The following is a 20,746-nucleotide window of genomic DNA, read 5'->3' as shown; positions in this document are numbered from 1 at the left end:
TATATTCTATCTATGAATGCTTTGAGTACAATTGTGAGAGAGGGGCTGCCACACCAAAAGGTTTGTATCTTTCTGCTCACATTCCAGTGTTAGATGCCAACATATTTAAAGGAATCAAAGAATAGCTGTCCCATTCTATTAGCAACTCATCCAACTCAGTATAGACCTGATGCTGCACTTAGCAAGTAAATGAAGATACGCCTTTGATGTTGGCACAAATGGAACAGTTCAGTGGTCCATTTAATCAACATGCCATTCAAACAACATGTGGCAAAAAGAATCAAAACTAGAAGTATGGATTTTGGCCAATCACCAGTGAGTATTTTTCTATTACACTCTTGTTCAAATTTGGAAATGGATGAAAGTTAAACTTACTGAAGAGACATAAAAAATTTTCTTTGGAGATCAACTATGCCAAATTATAATATCTTTTTTGATTTAATCCTATTAACCTTTCCCTTTGCTCAGTTCAGATACAGCTCCCAATACATATGTTCTCCACAACACCTCTGCATCTCATGTTTAGATCACGGATGAGTAACCCATGGATGGCAGGACATAATGGTCTCTTTAGATGACCCCTGGAGCCACATACATCCCACCATGTTTTCTAAAAAATGGAAAGCTGATAAACTCTGTTATTAAACAGTTGAAAACAATAACAAAACTAGACTTCCCACAACTCTTTCAACATTTCATTCCCACTTCATGTGATGTGAATCTATCCAATTTTTTTGGCAATGAGCACTCCCACCTCCAGTTTAGGCCATATAAAGGGCCAATAATAATACTGGATGAGGATCAGGGAGATCTAGGTTCAAGTCTTCAGTTTGTGCGATTCTGGTACTGTCATGATTTATCAATCTAGGTTACATCACAAGATTGTATGTTGTTGTGGGGATAAAAGGTGATAAAATGCAACATTTTTGTGATATATGGAGAACTTTTTCAGTATTGTGTACATAAAATGAAAATTCTCCTGAATTCCTAGGGAAAAACTGTGATGCAAATATAATAATGTTATTAATGTATTACGAAGTTGATAAATTTTTTTAGAAGAAAAAGTTATCTGTAACACCAACAGTAATCAGGGTTCTTACCGCCATACCCAAGGGATTCATTAAGTATTTAGCAGTTTAAATTTATTGGGATTGACCTTGCAACACAACCCTTTGGTTAGAACTCCCTTCATAATAAACTACATCCATGATTCTTAGGCTCTTTGTTAGATCATAAATCAACATCATACAATATCCAGTCTAAAAATTAATAATTGTATGGTGAAGTAACAATAGTCCAGTATATTTCAATGTTCCATACAGTACTTACACCAGATTCTTTTTGCTTACAGATAACATTGCAGTTATTGATCTTGATATCTAACATTCTGACTGATTTGTACAAAAAATTCTGGGTTATATCAAAACTTTTGGATGGTTAATGGCTACTTTTATCTTTAATCAGACCAACATCATCTAGAATGATAGCATACAGATTCCCAAATTCTCCATCATATTGGTTGGAAATTTTGAGCTGAATCCAAAAATATCACCGGATACTAGTTTGAGACAAATCATCTGCAATTCTTGTAAGCAGATAAAGATCAAATGAACAATCATTACTCCTTTTTTTAAAGGAAATTAAAATTGGCATCTTACATGATGAAAAAGCAAGTGTGGGCCCCCAATTTAGAACATGCTCCTAACCAACCCATCCTTATTTGTTTCTCCAAAGAAACAATTAGTATTGTGTTCAATATTACATATAACAGGGATTTAAAATGTATCAGTGGAGAGTATAATTGGCATAATTTCACAACTGAATACAGAATTGGAAGGGACATTGTAGGTCATCTAGTCCAACCCCCTACTCAACTAGGAGATCCTATACCATTTCTGACGAGTGGCTGTCCAGTCTCTTTTTGAAAGCTTTCAATGATGAAGCCCCCACAACTTCTGAAGGCAAGCTGTTCCATTGGTTGATTGTTCTGTCAGAAAATCTCTCTTGGTTGAATCTTTCCTTGATCAGTTTCCATACATAGCTCCTTGTATGGCCTTTGGGTGCTTTGGAAAATAGGTTGATCCCCTCCTCTATGTGACAGCCCCTCAAATATTAGAACACTGATATCATGTCACCGCTGGTCCTTTTCTTCCTAGACTAGCCATGCCCAGTTCTTGCAACTGTTCTTCATTATGTTTTAGCCTCCAGTCTCCTAATAATCTTTGTTGCTCTGTGTTCATTTAAACCAGCCATTTAAAATGACTGGTAAACCCTCATAGAGAAATTTCTATCAATCTCTGAAAAAATCACAAATCTCTATACAATTTTGTTTTCTGCAGATGTTTAAATTTAGATGGATTCTTAATAATGACTCTCTGTGTGTGTGTGTGTGTGTGCGTGCGCGCGCGCGTGTGTGTGCATATGTGTAAAGTTACATGGGACATTAACTTGGATATCTGCATGAAATTGGATTGTATTTATGAGTAGAATTCTGCAGCTAGAATCTGATGCTCCCCAGGCATTTTCAAATATCTGCCTACAGCTTGCATAGTTCAACACTGCATTTATCTCTATTTCTTTTTTTAATTGAAAAAGAACATATTTTGCTTGTTGTAAATCAACCAATCAACATTTCCTTTTTAAAACAGAATAAAAGCACATTCAATAGCACACACACATATACACCCATCAAACCATGTTTAGAACTGCAGAACATCTTGGACAATCAAAGCCTTAATTCCCTCTTCTCCCAATAGTTTTATTAACTATAAGAAAAGCAGATAAATTTAGAATAATCTGCAGAGGAACAAATGCCAATTGTGGGATTATTTATTATTCATTTATTTAAACAATTTCTACAACTGCACGTGTGAGGGCAATGACTCTGATCTAGTTGTGGGTGGACCCCACTTATGCCCTTTTGAATCATGATTTCCTTCTTACAGTCCTGAAGCCTCTTTTCTCCTTTTCCCTGAAATAGCCTACAAGTTAATGTGACAAGTTTGAGTAACTTGTAAAATATTCTTAGATTTGGTTAAAATTGTTACATTGTTTGCCGCACTGTGGAAACAGAAATATTAAGGACCTAACTAGATAAAAGAGGAAAAAAAACACTTAAATAAAAACATTAAAAATGTTGTTCATCACTGCAGAGGATCCCTCAGAATTATAACCAGTCATTGTTAAATCTGAAAAACTGTTTGAGGTTATTATGCTAAACTAAATCAAGCATATGTTAACCATAATCTTAAATTTAACCTTCCAGAGACTAGGGTTCACCACATCAGCTCTTGTATCTCTCTCTCTCTCTCCACAGTAGGCTGTCACTCATAATTTGTAAAGCGAAGTCAAAGCAAGTTATAATTAGTACTGATTGCCCTGTTAACCAATTAAATTTAATAAAAAGCTTTCAAGGAGGTTAATGCTAACATGAATGTAATTAAAGTTTGGATTTGAAAATGTCTGGGAGTTAAATACTTTCTGTTGCTCCTTTATCCCTTACCTTATTTTTATGTCATGTTCTATGCACCTATCACCTTTATTGATCAAAAACATTTGCTAATATATGGGCTACTGTATTTACTTAAATCAGAAATTCACCTTGCTACAAGAACGTAACAATTTCTGGAAGAATGGTTAAATGATAACTGTATGTTAATTAAGTAAACAACCAAACCTTTAGTTCTTGCACTTTTGACCAAACTTTGTCTAGTCTGCTTAAAGTCTTAACAATGCCTGTGAAGTCTCTCAGTCTAGTTATTTGACCATAGCAAAGGTGAAATGTGAGATTTCCTTAAGCATACCTTGGTTAAGAGAGGGGGCTCTTTTTCATTATAGCCCTTAGGAATTTTAATATACACACAACAGTTGACATTTCAATGCTCCGGAGTGAAGAAAGAAATCTGCCATTAATAGATAATGAAGCATACTGAACACCAGTTGACAACTTCTTGCAGAGCTGTGTACCATTTCCAATGCAGAGTGTTTAAGAAATGGGGTATCAGCATTTCAAACTGATTGAAAAGGGTTGGGGAGACCTGCAGCTATGATGCGGACTTTTGTCCACTTTTTAAACTCATTTAGTCAATGCATTTTTAGCCAAGGGGACACTGGCAAAAGAGGTGCCATGCATTGTCTGCCCTGTTTGCAGTCCTTTACATCCCCCCAGTCCACGCTTAGTAGAACATCTTACTTTATTCTGCATCAAATTGCCATTTATCAGAAAAATAGGAAAGCACAATTTAAAACATTGACTTATTTATATAGTCACCGTGTTGAAGATGATGTGAATAACCACAGTAACAACTTATTCTTAAGCAGATACTTGGGCTGGGGAAAAAAAGAATATCACAGCATCCAAAATATAGATCAGACTGGATCCTGGTGGTGACAGTTCCAGGTATTTAATCTATGCAGAAATTGCATTCCAAACATTTCAGAACTGCTCAGTGTTGTATTCCTTGCAGGCTTCCATTCCCCCACAAATATTTAAGATAAAAAAAAGCCACTGAACCAAAGGCATTATTCAGTAAATAAAAATGTAGCCTAAAAGAAATTTATTAAAATGATGAAAATCTTTAATTTTTTATTCAGATATAATTGTACGGACACGTGTATATACAAATACAGATTTTATGGGTTTGTTTTTTAACACTTTTTGTTAAATTCATATAATGTAAGCATTTTGAAAACAGCACTCAATAAATAAGTGCAAAGAAACTGCAAAGCAGGGCAGTACAAGGACAGGACCACACTGAGTTGGACTTTCATACCCAGAAGCACACAATCAGTGGCTTCAATAGGCCATCAAGGATAACCATGGAAAGCAGATTTTGTAGGCTTGTGGGCAACTTCCACTATGCCAGCATCTATTAAACTGGTCAGAATAACGGCAGTTAAGATTTTGGCAGCGAGATTAGTCTCAAGTCTGAAAAATATGGGTGAAGGTATGACAAAAGTAGGGCACTGCAGGTCAGAAACAGATTCGTCCATTCACTGCTCTATTTTTAATGAGAACTTAAGGGAACTTGGTAGCAGGGAAGAGAAAGAGGAATCTGATTTACTGTAGATGGAAACAAAATTATTAAACTTACATAACTGGACTAAGGAAAAAGTTTGGTATTTTTCAAAATTTGGAAAAAATTGATTCAGCCACTGCTGAATATGTGAAAAAACCCCAAACACATATATTCCCTTGGTAGCTATTATTTCTTCCCTTCAACAGTTATATAGGAAAGAAAATTATTTACATATAACCCCCTGCTACATTTGGTGTTCAATGGGGTAAGGAATCAAGTCACTGTACATTATCACATATGTCGCTGGGAAGGCCCCTTTTGAAAACAATCACCCACGGAAAGAAAAAGGAATAAACAACTGGAAGGAAAAAAATTGTTTTCACAAGAAGGAAGAATAAAATCCCAAACTATTGTGAATCCACATGCTAATGAAAACCTAACACCCAAAGAAAAATACCATGGGCTTCCAACAATAGACCATTAATTCCACGGACAAAACATTGATAACCAGATGCCACAATGCTCCAAGTCCTGCCATTGTGAAATCTTGAGAGTGGCTGAATGGCTTTCATTGAGTGAATCTGGTATGGGGAATGACCTATGGTGGCTACATCATCAGTAACCATGATGGATTTTTTGGGGATATATCCAAGAAGGTGAATTCTTTATTTAAATTTTAATATCACGAAAATCTATTTTCTTCTCACTTACAAAAGACATAATCAAATTAATACTTTATTATCAAACACTATGTACAACAGAGGCTGCTAATAATACAGAATTTAAAGAACATAGCATTTTTTTGTCTTAACTTGTCTTTCCTTCGCCAGCTGAGAAAGTACAGTACAAAACAATATTTCTAAACTAACACAAAATGTTACCTTGTTGTCTATTAAAGGATACACAGTATCCATCACACAGATCAATCCTTATTTCCCTGCTACCCTTTTCAAAGCCCTTACAAACTCGGACTGGATGACACAGGGCAGACTGTCTGAATTGAGGGGACCAAATGTTGTATCTCATATTCCATGCTTGAGGACAGGGGCTATAATAAACGTACATACTGACATCTTTTTGAAGACGCCAGGACAACACGCACGCACACACACGCACACACATATCCAAGTGGGAGAGAGTAAAACATTTTCAGGCACTGGCCACATTTGCATGAATGCACCATAAGGCTTGGTTAGCATCAGTGCTCCTGCGTGAGCAGCAAACCTTGTAAAATATCAGTTCCAAGGAGATACAATTCAGGGCCTGCACATACCATAGAATATAACTATGGCTTGCTTATGGCTAATTTCTTTGATAAGGAGTCATGATTTGCTTTCAGATGGAACATACAAATGGATGGTTTAGTATCTTCAGTGTTCAGAAGTATTTATACTAATCAAGTCTTATGTCTCACTATGTCCTGTGAACATGGCCATTTCTTGCTTAATAAGATTGCCTGATGCCATCAAATATCCGAAGGTCCTGTGAACCTACTGCCGACAAGATCTGCATTTGAGGAAATGTAGCAATTAGCATTTGAACTGTAATTACAGTGTTGCTTTTATTCATTAGGTTAGCAGTGGCGCCGTGGCAAAGCAAAAGTTTGAATTCACTGTGGTGACAATCTGTGGTTTAGAAAGTGTGCTATTGAGGCAAGTGAGTCCAGCCTTTTATTATTTGTAGATAAATGATGAAAAAACAGCTATAGCCATTATTAGAACAACGAACAGTGTGACTCATATTTGCAATTGGTAGGTTACACTTGTAGGATCTTAATTCATGTGCAACATTGTCTTTACCTTGATCACTATTTTCAAGATCATCCCTTCCTACATATGCACCCAAAATACATATTGAAGAGAGGAGATTGATTGATTGTACTCTGAGGAAAACAGTGCCATTCCTCAGGGTTGATTATGGAACTCTTTTTTTATTTGTGTGCTATATCAGACATCTCTGTGCTTTCAAATACAGCCCAGGGCACCTTACATTTACCATTTTATTCATGCTATTTTTGAATCCTGAAATTCTGCAAATTTTTTTTAGAAAAAAATGCTTTCTTTTCATAATACAAAGAGGCATTTACAAAATTCTGTCCATTTGCATTATGATTTAGTATTAAATTTTTTTTGCTATCTTGTGAAAATTCAGTGAACCCTACCCTCATTTTTGTAAAGTTTTGTTCTCATTAACTTTGAGAGAAAACTAAGTTTTCTAAGTAATTTTCATGATCTCTCTTATTTAGTAAATCTAAATTTGGTCTGTCCAAGTTAATGGAATAATATAAAGAAGGCATTTCCTGGTAAATGTTTTATGAGGCTATATCACAGCTGCCTAAGGATTCACCCGATTTCAACCAATCAGCACCCCATAATCTTGTCACAAATTACCACATTTTATCATCTTTAAATAGGACAAGCATATATAATTATTTTCAGCATAAGGTATATCTAGATAATGTATTTTCTACTCTAGTGGATTTTTAAAAGCAACAAAATAGTTAAAAGTCTTTGGGAGTCTGTCTAATTTATCTCCTGTCAATGAAGACATTTACCCTACTTTTCAACTGTGTTGGAAAGAAAGAGGGAGATGAGATCAATGCCTCAACTTTCACTCTACAGTTCAAAACAATCTTCTTGTACTCTTTTCTTCCCATGCAGAACTCCCCCCCACCCTCTATGACAAATGTCCTCGTTGCTTTACTCCAAGAGTTGCCAAACTTTCAAGGAGGCAGAATTATCATGACACTGGGGGTTCTGTATCACTCACCAGGTTTAATCTACCCTGAGCTATTATCAACGTAGTATATATCACCACCCAGAGCTAGATCCAAGGCTACTTGGCTACTAAGTCAGCCTTGGGAAAGGTCACTTTATTCACACAGAAAAAAATATTTTAGAAGTACAGAAATGCCTTTTTGCATTTGAACAAAAATTGCTGTAGCACCACGGTATCTGAGTCAAAAGAAAAGTAATCTGGTGTGCACTATCCACCGAGAGCGATAACAGAGGCACTATCACTCCAACACAGTTTCCTAAATCTGACCTTGCATGTCGGTAGTCATTTTTTTTTCTCCCCTAATGACAGAGCTTATGTTATGGAGCATAACTTCTACAGTCAAGGACCTTTCAAGGCAGTTGCATACAAATAATATCTCTTTCCTTTGAGGAGCCTGGTCATTGAGGCATATCTATTCTTAATATCTTCCCTCCAGTCCTGACATGGTGACACAGTGCATTGCATGATCGTCTTACAGTGCTGAACAAGGAGAAATAAATATTTTATTGAAAAGAGTAAAAAAACTTCCCTTGTTTTTTTCAAATAACTTCCTTATTCTTCAACTAACTGCATCTCCTATTATTCTTCCTTCTCCATATACAGATGGCCCAGTGAATTAACTAGGCAGTATCTTAAGAGAGGCTGCAGAGGAAAGTAAGAATCACTAGTGTCAATATTCAAATTTGGCATTTTCATTTGGAGTCCATTTATTTTAGAAGGGATCAAGGAAAGCCAGGGAAAGCTTAGGAGTAGGAAGAGGTCTAGTTATTCCTCTTCAATTTTTGCTCAAAGTTCAGGTTGCAGAAGAGAGAAAGGGAAAAGACTGGGGAAAGGAGAACAAACCAACATCTGCAAACCAATACAAAGTCCCGTTGCTGGGATGAGCAGTTAAGTGGATCTTTGATGTTCCAGGATCCTGAAGTTGACTGTGGCAGCTTGCTAGAATATGTGCTATAACGTCAAAAGCATTGCTAGAAGGAACAGTAGAGTTGTGAAAGGTTGACTGGATATCCTTAAGGTCTGAGCTGCATTCTCACCACGGGATGGTTCAGCCGATTCATGTACAGTATCATCTGTTCAAACAGAAAGCACACATTTGTACTTTTTTCCTCCAAAGATAAAGACAAAATAAATATATTTTAACACATAGTATTTTAAAACTTTTTAATAGTCCCTTGGTTTAAATACCATGTGTTCCAATTAAAAAAAATGAAACCAAAGCGAACACCCATTGAAATGTTGGACATTGTTCTCTGAATTAGTTTTAAATTTGTATTTGTCTTATGTAGTTAGCATGCAGAAAATCAATAAATGTCCAAATGATGATTTACCAGTTCCAAAATAATTCCAAAGTTTTTGCTAGTAAAATCTGGCTACATAAAATTTTAAACAAAGATAAGAGGGTTGTAGGAAGACTGTCTTGATGAGAGATGTTGTTGAAGAGAAAAATTATATCAATGCATGTTTTCCTTAAAATATAGAATATTATGATTTTGCTAGAAAAATGGGAAATGAAAGCAATTAAGCACAAAGATGAAAAGCTGCTGTAGCTGCCTATCAGTAGATAACAACAGAAGCTCTGAAATACCATATTTAAACAGATGACACATCATTTGAGAAAGCAGCAAAAATCACATCATAAAAATATTGAGAGATGGCGAAATGGCCACAAGCAGAAATTATGCAGAATGACTTATTCTGCTTTTTGACATTTCTAAATAGTGCTAAAGAGTCTCTCTCTCTCTCTCTTTGAAAAGGAAGAATGATTGGAAGTAACACCAAAAAACCCAAATGGTCTTTTTCAGTATAAATTAGTTTTCCATGGCATCTAAGTTATAAAGTAGGAAAATACTTACCTAGAAAATTTAAATGTTAACTATGAGAGACTTTGATTAAGATTTAAAACTATCCAGAGACAGTGAATTTAATTGTAAAGTTGCTGGCTTCCCTATCCTAAACAAAATTAATTTCTGTGTTTACGAGCAAATCCATCTAAATTGTCATAATTATTTCTATAAGTTTCATTGCTGTTTATAATATAAAAATCATAACATTAAACAATATCTAACCTTAAAAACATACACAACTTATAATACATTTAATCTGATGTTGGAAACATTCAGTTTAGGCACCAGGAATGTCTCTTTTAGGAATATGAGCATTACAATTCCCTGAACGTACATCTTTCAATATGTAAAATGAAGGTAAGGCAATGGCTCTTTCATTAGGAGAAGCACATTTATTTTGCATTAAGTGCCTAACAACCAAAGGACATAAACTTGTTTTACTCAGTAATTTCTATATCCACATCTCTGTAGAAGTTTGATTCTGTTAAATTTAGAGGATAGGGATGCAGTAGAAATTAGTAGAGTGGGACAATGACAGCGACTATAATAAGCTTTAGGGTATTCCTTTGAAAACTTCCTCCTGCTCCTTTTGGGAATTATCTTAGGTTCTGAGTTTCTGACGTCTCTCTTTGCCAGAGAGTCTGTGCTTTGGATTCACTCCTTGTCAGCTTTTCTCTTCATCAGAGGGACTTTGTTTGCCCTGCTGTCCCTTCAGTTTCCTTCATCTGAGAACCTCTGCCTTAACCTTGTTTGACTTCCTCTGTAGGCCTCAGGTAGCTCTAGAACAGGACACTCAAAAATCAAGAAATTGAATATTTCTTGAGTTTTCTCCCTAGTGGGGAGAAATGGGAAACGTGATCTTGATATAAGGAGAATGTCTAAAGCAATGCAATGTCTAGAGAAATATGCAGACAATTTAGTATTTAACATTCTTACAATATTTTTTAAAAAAACAGAACCAGCAGATACACAAATAAGCTTCATTGAGATCAGCTTCACCTGCTCTTATTTAGTAATATTAATATATTAAAGTATCTACAGTACACTATTAACATAAATGTACCAAGAATATTATCATATCCAGTTGTTCATCTTTTAAATCTGAAATCAATTTTATTTTACTCATTTACTGCAAAATACAGTGCATATATTTTTTTCTAGGACATTGTAAAATTCTGTCCAAAATTCATCTATAGATTGAGGCAGGGTAGCAACTAGATAAAATATATTTAAATTCTTATGGAGAACATATATATGTGTCTATAGGTATACATCACATTTTTTTACTTAAATATTCATTTCTTGAATGGAAACACCAAAAAAATGGGGTGGGAATGGGATTAGAACTATTATGTTTTTAAATGAGGTGCTATGTTTGAATAAGCAGATTGTCATGGAAAAAGCATACTTTTTCTCAACATCTTACAAGAGAATTCTAGCATTAGCAAATTAGATACACCATAAGCAATATTAGCGCTGCAAGAAATGAGTAAAAGCAGAATCATTTTACCATGCAAACCATGCAAAGAGAAAGAAAGAAAGAGACGCAAAAGCTGCAGAAAGACAGAGCCATTTGTTAAAAGAGAGTCTCTAAGCATACTAACCTGCTGGTTCTAATGAATTTTCTACTTTGTCGTTAACATCGAAAACACGATCATGAACACCTATAGTTTTCATACAGTTGTCTATAACAAAAATAGAGATAACAGCCAAATAAGTTAGTGAGACACCCTTAAAATCCCCATTTTCCTTTTTTTTTTTGCTGTTGTCTTCATGTCTGATTTCTATTTCTATTATAGGTATATATTTATATCTTAACTGTGGCCTGTTTTGCAACACCACAGTAGTTTTCTTTTCGTACCACCATTTAAGAAACAACAAGTTAGCAACTGATGTACCATCATTTAAGAAACAACAAGTTAGCAACTGATGCATATGAAAAACAAATAAGAAAACTGCTTTGTGAAAAATGATTAAAAGATATGGCAAAAACAAAAAGAAATGATGCTGAAAAGAAGAGATACCACATAGGATTTTAAAAGTTAAAAGAAGTTTATACTGCTGTTTACTAAACCGAAGCATGCACTATAAAGCCACCCTCTAAAGCAAAGCATAAGGCACTTACTTGCAGGCCGTACATAGACTTTCAGCTTTAAACATGCTCTTCTTCCATTATCAGGGATTGCAGATGCTGAAAAAGAAACAGGAGATTGGAGAGCATAGTTATTCTCCATCTTAAGGGACAACATCCAACATTCTTCTTTTAATAATCACAACACCATCTACATATTATTGTGGATGTTCAAACATCAAACAAAATTTTTAAACTATCCAGTGTTCTGTATTTTTAGATATAATTACTTTGTTTTATTCACTTTATTTTGCTTTCCTCCCAAAACGTGGAGCTAAAGCAGTATTAATATGCCAAATTTTCTATCCCTTAACATTAATGTATGTAAATAACAAAACCTAAATTGATGGTCTTTCCTTGGGAGCCCAAAATTCACAAATTGTTTACTTTAACCAGAAGATGATAGCGATATGGTTTCCATTATGTTGCTGAACTTATCTCTAATGATGCTTTACTTTTGGTTATGTTGGCTAATAGTCCTGGGAAACTTTTATTGGATTTATTCCTGCTTCAGTTAAAACACAAAATCTAGATAGAAATAGGTTCCTCATATCTACTTTACAGATATTATGTGACATAATACGCTTCATCAAAGAACTCGTATCGTGAACAGGTCTAGAGAAAATGGCAATTTGAATACAATAGTAGAATTGCAGAATAGATCTCTACATGGCCTGAATCAAAATACATTCATGATGCATATATGTATATAATATGTTTCATTTTGTTTCAGAAAATAAAACAAGGTTTTATTTGGAGCTTCCACTGCAGCTTTAAAAAGAAATTAGCCTAATAGGACCCAAAGATACTTTTTCAAAAGGGAACTGACTTTGTTTTTCCTTGAAGACTTTTTGCTTCTCATCCAAGAAGCTTCTTCAGTTCAGTTCTGAAAAAGCTTCTTTGGGACAACCATGACTGGGTGTCTGAGAATCTCATAGACATTTTGTCTATTAGGAGTTTAGGTGACTTACATGCATGTGAGAAATGATTTTTTTTATATACTGTATGTTTCAAATTTTCTGCAGCTATGAAAAATATTTCAAAGGTTTGTTTTGAAAATTGGGTTAGGATGAACAAAGTACATCTGCTTGAAGCAACTTCTTTTGGAAGGCTTGTATGGCTGCTTCAAAGGCTAGCTTTGATTTTTTTTTCATGCATTACTTTTCTTCACTATTGGATCAGACAAAACAATTATCTATATATGTATATATTCATAAAAATCACTAGGTTTAAAGCAGCCATATGAGCCTTCCAAAGGGCACGGCTGTTTTAATGCTTTAAATAGGGGTATTTCTCTTGCACTCTATGCTTTTGGCTCTAATCTTGTCCACTTTGGCCTTTAAGGTATCAATACAGCATTGAAAACTGAATACAGGTAGTCCTTGACTTACAACAGTTCATTCAATGACTGTGAAAGTGAAAAATGTGACTTATGAGCATTTTTCACACTTATGACCGTTGCAGCATCCCATGGTCACATGATCAAAATTCAGATGCTTGGCAACTGAGTCATATTCATAATGGTTGCAGTGTCCCCTTTTGTAATCTTCTGAGAAGCAAAGTCAATGGGTAAAACCAGATTCACTTAATAACTGTGTTACTAACTTAACTGCAGTGATTCACTTAACAACTGTGGCAACAGACATCATAAAATGGGGCTAAACTCACTTAACACATGTTTCAGCAACAGAAATTTTGGGCTCAATTGTGATCGTAAGTCAAGGACTACCTCTAGGTGCTGATTCTATAAACCAAGCAGTCATAGATCTAGTCTTGTACAAGGCTGAGTTAATATTATTTATTTACCCACATTAACAAATAACTGAAAATTATAAATCTGCACTACCTAGAATTAAATGTGGCATGTTTGCTAAATTGTCTCTTATAAACTCTCTGGACTTAAGCTCTATACATAACTTAGCTAGTCTGGAATAAAGATTCTAAGTAAGCTGTCTGTCTGACTTTGACATTCCAAGAGATTGTGATTTATTCACGTAAGCAAAGTTAACTTTCCTTCTATTTTTCAGCAAAAGCATTTGATGGTTTGGGCCATTATTGTAAGAGCGTGTGTCCAAGTAATATATTAACATAAACAAATGTATCTATCTATGTGATTGCTAAGATTCAATACTGACTTGACAGCACATAATCAATCATAACAATGTAAAATGTGTATATATTATATACATACACATGGAGGAAAACCATGAGAAATAAATTATTCCTGACAATATTGAGGTTGAACAGGACTTTTCTTTTCAATCGGCAGACACATTCTTCAACCTTTATTATGATATGGGGAATTCCTTCCCTTAGAGTAGGGAAAATATGATTCAATTATCATATAGTCCCAAGAGTAAAGATAGTGGATGGATTTTATCACTAAATGTCCTGGAAAAGAGACATTCCTATAATAGTTCAGAAGTTTGAACATTTTATCAGGGACTATTCATAGGTTATTTAACTTGGATGCCTTTATTTAACCTGATGTGCAATTATCATTGACTTTTTTTTAAAAAATGCTTTTGAATACTACAAATAATTATGTCTGTTAATATCTGATTTTGTTTGCTCAAAAATTAATGTATGTGATATATTATTAATGGTTTGTTGATATTTATAGTTTTATTTATGCAGCATAGCAAAATGAATTATGATCCTATGGCATTCAGATAATAGATTACCAAAGATTGGAGATTTAAGAGTGTATCTGAAATACAGAGATAACACAATGCTAAATTAAGATCATTTTTACTGATTATGATATAAATTCAAAAAGGCAACAGAAGATTCTTCAAAAATAATAAATGTTATGATGATGCCACAAAGAATGCAACAGTATATGATCTACTTGACTTGGTGAAAATTGAACAGACAATCCCATGAAAACTGAGCAAATATGTTGATAAATAGTTCTGAAAGTTCTTATTAGATGAACATGAACTTAAGGTTGATAATCAGTGGTTTGTGTATACAGCCAGTCAATACTCCACATACTAAATTTCAAGGTAGGTAGAGCTTACAGGGATTTAAAGGGTAACTTGCTTAAAAAAACAACGATATGCTGCTTTATAAAACAATTGTTCATGATGCAATGCTGCATTTTTAGATTTTTCCCAAAATGATCCTAATTTGAAAAGCATATAGATATAGATAGAATCAGGAACTCTTCAGAACATTGGTGTAAAGATATTTGCTTTCAAAATGACAAAATATTAGGTTAAGAGGGAAAAAATCCAAGACAAAAAAAGATTAAAAGGCATAAGAAGTCTGCCTCTTTTAATCATAAACAAAATTGCACAATGAAGTTACTCAGCTCTAACTCATATTCAAAGACAAATACTTAAGAAGTGCTAACAGCTGGCTTCCCTGTGTGCTCTCAATAAATCAAATATGGGGAAGCCTTTACTGACATTTATTGTAAAGAATGTGTTACAGGGCAAAGTATTGCACTCTATGGAGGCATGCAGGAAACTGGCCATTTTCCAGAGGCCTCTGATGAATATACAAATCTTATTCAAGACACATTAGGTGGCTTAATAAAATAGAAATATCATATTATCTACCTAACAACAGGGATACAGGCACAGAAGAAACTTACTTGTTACCTTAAATGACAAACATGTGTGATTGTTTCTATGCCACCCTGTCTTTTAATTGCCTTTACAAATGACACAGAAAACCATAAAAACATATTCAAAGGCAGGATTGTCCATTTTTATATTTATACATTTTAAGTATAAATTGGTTTTGTAAAGCAATATACGATGTTCTATTATACACCAAAGCAATATTTTCCATAAACTTGCTTTCAGACTGCAAAATATTTTTCTTACCATAAAAAAACTCCAAATACAATTGTAACTTTAACAACCCCAGAAAATTTTTTAAAAACTGTGATGATTATTATTACATATTTGTTGTTGTTAGTTGCAAATTCGTGTCTGACCCATCGTGACCCCATGGACAACGTTCCTCCAGGTCTTCCTGTCCACTACCATCTTCTGGAGTCCATTTAAACTCACGCCTACTGCTTCAGTGACTCCATTCAGCCACCTCATTCTCTGTTGTCCCTTTCTTCTATTGCCCTCAATCTTTCCCAGCACTAGGCTCTTGTCCAGTGAGTCCTTCCTTCTCATTAGGTGGCCAAAGTACTTGAGTTTCAAGATCTGGCCTTCTAAAGAGCAGCCAGAGTTGATCTCCTCTAGGACTGACCGTTTGATCACCTTGCAGTCCAGGGGACTCGCAGGAGTCTTCTGCAGCACCATAGTTCAAAAGCCTCAATTTTTTTGGCGTTCAGCCTTTCTTATGGTCCAGTTTTCACAACCATACATTGCAACTGGGAAAACCATGGCCTTGACTATATGTACTTTTGTTGGCAGGATTATTATTACATATAGTCACCCCAAATAGTGAAACTATCTTGTGACTAAATACTACTGAAATAGCTCAAAAGAATAAAACTAGCTCTAAAGAATCTTAATATAATATCCCTTTAACATTGCTTAGATTCCAAATGGTTGATAGATTCCCAACTAATAAAGGAGAATATTTGTAGCTCAGGATTGAAATGAGGGGTCGTCTCTGAGGTTGGTTGCCTTTTTGCTGATGTTTTTCAGATGTTTCACTACCCAAACTAGGTAACATAGTAAGTGCTAGGTCAGGGGTTCTCAACTTTGGCAACTTTAAGACTTGTGGACTTCAACTCCCAGAATTCCTCAGCCAGCAAAGCAAAGCTGGCTGAGGAATTCTGGGAGTTGAAGTCCACAAGTCTTAAAGTTGCCAAGGTTGAGAACCCCTTTGTTAGGTGATGATGTTACCTAGTTTGGGTAATGAAATGTCTGCAAGAAAATAACTAAGCTAGAGAGCACCAAGGACTCTTCAGATTCCCAACTGAATATCCTTACAAATTAATTTGAACACCAAATCAGAAATGATTGTCTTATTTCATCTCTTCCAATCACTGTATATTTTACTATTACATTCTTAATATATTCATTGACTGATTGTGTACCAGCTGTCAATGTTGATTTCTTAGTGAGCACATTTTCTTCAGGATCATTCCTCCTCAACTTGGTCCTTCAGGTAATCTAACAGTGCAGCCATCATCACTGTAACCAAATCCAATGGTCAATTTGTTTGTTGAATTATTTGATGGTTTCTTTGTTTTTTTGACTATCTATAGAATTCTTCTTCAACCAAAGTTAAAAAGCATCAATCCTGCTTCTTTATGTCCAACTTTCATTTCCATAGAGTATCATAGAGAAAACCATTTCTTGCATGATTCTGATTTTTGTAGGTACAAGTAGTCCTTGACTTACGACCGGTTACTTAATGACCATGCGAAGTTACAAAAGCTGTCTCTCCCCCTTCCCCACAGTAGCATTTTGGACACTTGGCAACAGGCTCATCTTTGCAACATTCCATGGTCACCTGACCACAATTTGCAATATATTTATTTTTGCCAGTTTTTGGTGTTTACTTTTGGTTTTTGGCAAATAACGCTCATTGGGGAAAATGGATTAACTTAATGACTGTGGCATATGTTTAATGACTACTGCAAAAAAATGTAAAAAAAAAATCAGATCCAAACATGTGATGGGTTCAGTTATGATTGTAAATTGACGGCTACCTGCACAGACAAATTCAACATCTGTATATATTCTTCAAGGATTTTATTACTATTCTGCTAAGTGCTTGCTGTGTATTCCTTGACAGCTAGTGCTTTTACTGTTAATAAAAGGCAGAAGCTATTCAGCACTTCAACATCTTATCAATTCTAAGGCTGGTTGCAGTATAGGCACTCCTTGTTTAGTGATTGTTCGGTTATGACAGTGATGAGAAACTAACTTTGCAATCAGATTTTGCATTTACAACCTTCTCAGATCTGAAAAGCAAAGGAAAACTGAAGATCAGTTGTGGTTTCACTTAGCAACCACCTACTTAATGACTGAATTGCCAATCTCAATTGCAGTCACTAAACAAGGATTGACAGTATTTTCTGTCATGTTTGGTCTTACCTTTAATCTTCTGCTGGGTTCCTACAAGTAAAATCCATGGAAAAGTTGGTAGGAAGTCAGAAGTTGCTCCTGACAGGTTTTTGCCCACTTGACCATGTTCCATAGCACCTGACTGAAGCACCCCAGCCCCTACCTGCACTACAGAGCATTTGACCACTGCACTCTCCACCCCCCCAAAGTGTCTGCATTTTTCACTTGTAGTCTGCTTGCCTGGGACTCTCACCTTTTCTCATTTAACAACCTATGAAGTCCTAGATTTATGATAGCAACCAGACCTGTTGAGATTGCTGTTATTAAGCATAGTGTTTTATGACCATATTGCTTAGTAAAGAAAATTCCTATCTCAATCACCATAATAACTCAAGGACTACCTGTGGACAAGAAGGAAGCTGAAGCAGCCCCATATAGCCAAATTTGAAATTTCAAGTACAGATAGTGTTTCTAACAAAGTTATATGGACAAGCCCTTTGAAGTATGTGAAAAATTATTAATAGTAGAGATTTGCCTTTCACCATTTTCAGCACAATATATTTATTAGTTAAATCCAAGATCCACATAACCTTATATAATTCTCAGTTCTAAATTCTAATTGCCAGAAGCCCCAAAATTCTAATATTGTGTGTCAGCTGTAGAGATTGGGAAGTTTCATTTTTAAGAACAGCCATCTGCTTCATTCTTAGTGAAAAAATGAGCTTGTGTGGAAGCATTAAAAATGCAGTTTCCCATTATGTTTGCCAAAGGCAATATTTCTCAATTTGTAGGAGTCAAAGAAAAAAGGGAAAGAAAAAGTTAGCCTATTAGCAGAGTCGAGCCTTTCTCCTATAGGACTTGATGTGATTTATTCTACAACACAAACATATGTAGATTAGACAGGTAAGTGCAGTTTAAACATTAATATTCTTCTCACAATGGAAATTGAAAACATTTACCATTGACATAAATGCTACTAAGAGACTGCTGAAGTTTAATGAACTAAAAGGAAGTTTTCATATATATGATATGCCGAAAAACAAATAAAAACCTGCTGACAAAACATATATTTAAATTATATAGTCATATATTATGAAATCCGTAACTTTGACCAGGCCTTTTACGTACAAAGTAATGCCATCCTTCAGAAATCTGTGGCTCCATTTTCAATGCAAGGATTCAGTGTCAATTGTGTTTAAATCTAAGACTATGTTTCTAAATCATAAGAAACATAGTCTTGCATATTTATTATGTGCTTATTTTTGGTATGTGGTTTATCCCTACAAATTCTATGATAAATTCCTTTGCTAAACTACTGTAGCAAATTACTCAACTTGCTGACAACATTTGATTTCACTCTCTCCATTTAATTTATAAATAGGTTAAGTTCCCAACAAAGCAGGAGATTTTAACATCTTAAAGCAAGGAACACAACAACACCAACTACAGAAGGTGCAATTACATTATTGCTGGAGAAATTTTATGAGCTTTGCCACAATGTCTTGCTTATATATTTTAATTAATGGACCCAAATGCTAACTTTTATAGGAAATTTTATTTTATTTATTCATCACATTTCTAATCTAACATATTCTATAATGCTCTCATGGAAATGAAAATAAATTTTAAATGCCTGCCATCAAATTCAAAAGCACTGTATATGGCGTATTTCAAATTGTCCTATGTTATTAGGAGGACAACTGAAATATAAGTGACAAGGACTCTACATCTTACAAAAACAAATACAATTGCTTGGGCCCTACAGACTCTTGGCTTTTTTACTCTGCCTCAGGCTGATGCAAGCAGGTAAGGACTCCTAGAGTTCAACATTTCAGCCCAAGTATGAAGAACTTTTTCTATGCAAATGTTAACTGAATACAGGAAATAAGCCCATCTAACAATCTATAGATAGTCTATGATGAATTAATTTCTGTATAGTTGTAAGCGTATTATGTATTAAGTTGTTAGAACTGTGCAAACGAGCACTTCACAAAGCATCTTGGTTTGACTGAAATATCCCTCTTCAAAGACAGTTAGGTAGTTTAGAGGGCTTGATGTGTCTGCTTTGATGACTTTCCATACATGCGGGTAGAACTGCTCATTCCACTGGGAATCTCAGTGGATTGTGGCTGTTTGTGCTTGAAGGTGTTGACTCTTCTGATGTGCATGGCTGTCTCAATGCTTCGAGGGTAGTGATCATCCCAATACATAGTTTAGAGTTCCCATTTAAATGTTTTGTACTGCCATGGTTAGTATATTTCTTTATACACAGTCCAACTTGAATATGAATGGAAATTGACAACTTAGTTCAAGTCTGCATTGAGAGCTCTGACTCTATTTTGCTGAAAACAGGATGCTATCTTTTTAGCCAAACAGAATTTTAAAATACCACAGAGGACACAAACGTTCAGACTGTTTACTAGAATGATCAGAATGTGTTTGGGAGATAAGAACTGAGATTTTTCAGAAATGGAGTTTCATTGAAAAGTATTTAAAAATGGTAATTTAAGCTTTAGATTAGAAAAGATAGTTTGATGAATAATTATATTGTCAGAGAAATATCCCTTTGATGGATATGGACTGAAAGTAAAGTCACAGTAGAAATTGGAAAACCAACAAGATAGAAAAACTTGTATTTTATTTTTTGCCCCAAGCAATAGGCCAATTGTTCTTGGGCATTAAGATTCAGTCCTAAAAAAAGAAAAAAAAATTAAGTAACTTTTTCTTTTAGACTTGAGAAGGTGTTACTGAGTAGCATTTAAGAACCATACAAATATGGAAATTTAATATTCATCCTAGTGAAACTTGAGAGTTACTTGGAGAATTCAGAGATGCATAATTTGGACACTCAGCCAAAACTTACTAGCGCAAGATGTTAACAGGGAATATTCACAAATCAATCAAAGAAATAACAAACTCTGAACCTCAAGAAGATTGAGTGAGCTATAGAATTTGAACAACTGTTATAATTTTTTATTTTTA

General features: G+C 34.8%; 1 protein-coding gene across 2 annotated transcripts in view; it reads right to left on the bottom strand.

The window, feature by feature from the left end:
* Window positions 1-4,555: 4,555 nt before the first annotated feature.
* The window catches only part of EFNA5 (ephrin A5), a 235,882-nt gene continuing 219,691 nt past the window's right edge, over window positions 4,556-20,746 (bottom strand). Inside the window, exons 3-5 of one of the 2 annotated variants that reach the window (XM_039338410.1) lie at window positions 11,769-11,834; window positions 11,248-11,328; window positions 4,556-8,869 (exon numbers count right to left, since the gene is read on the bottom strand). In XM_039338410.1, coding sequence (XP_039194344.1) covers window positions 8,748-8,869; window positions 11,248-11,328; window positions 11,769-11,834 — 269 coding nt within the window. In that variant the 3' untranslated portion in view covers window positions 4,556-8,747. The remainder of the gene's footprint in view (window positions 8,870-11,247; window positions 11,329-11,768; window positions 11,835-20,746) is intronic. The other variant, XM_039338411.1, reaches the window with a different exon arrangement.

This window comes from Crotalus tigris, unplaced genomic scaffold, assembly GCF_016545835.1.
Source record: "Crotalus tigris isolate CLP2741 ecotype Arizona unplaced genomic scaffold, ASM1654583v1 scf7180000017700.2314712, whole genome shotgun sequence".
In the NCBI taxonomy this organism is placed as follows: Eukaryota; Metazoa; Chordata; class Lepidosauria; order Squamata; family Viperidae; genus Crotalus; species Crotalus tigris.
This window is presented reverse-complemented; position numbering and strand designations above follow the sequence as displayed.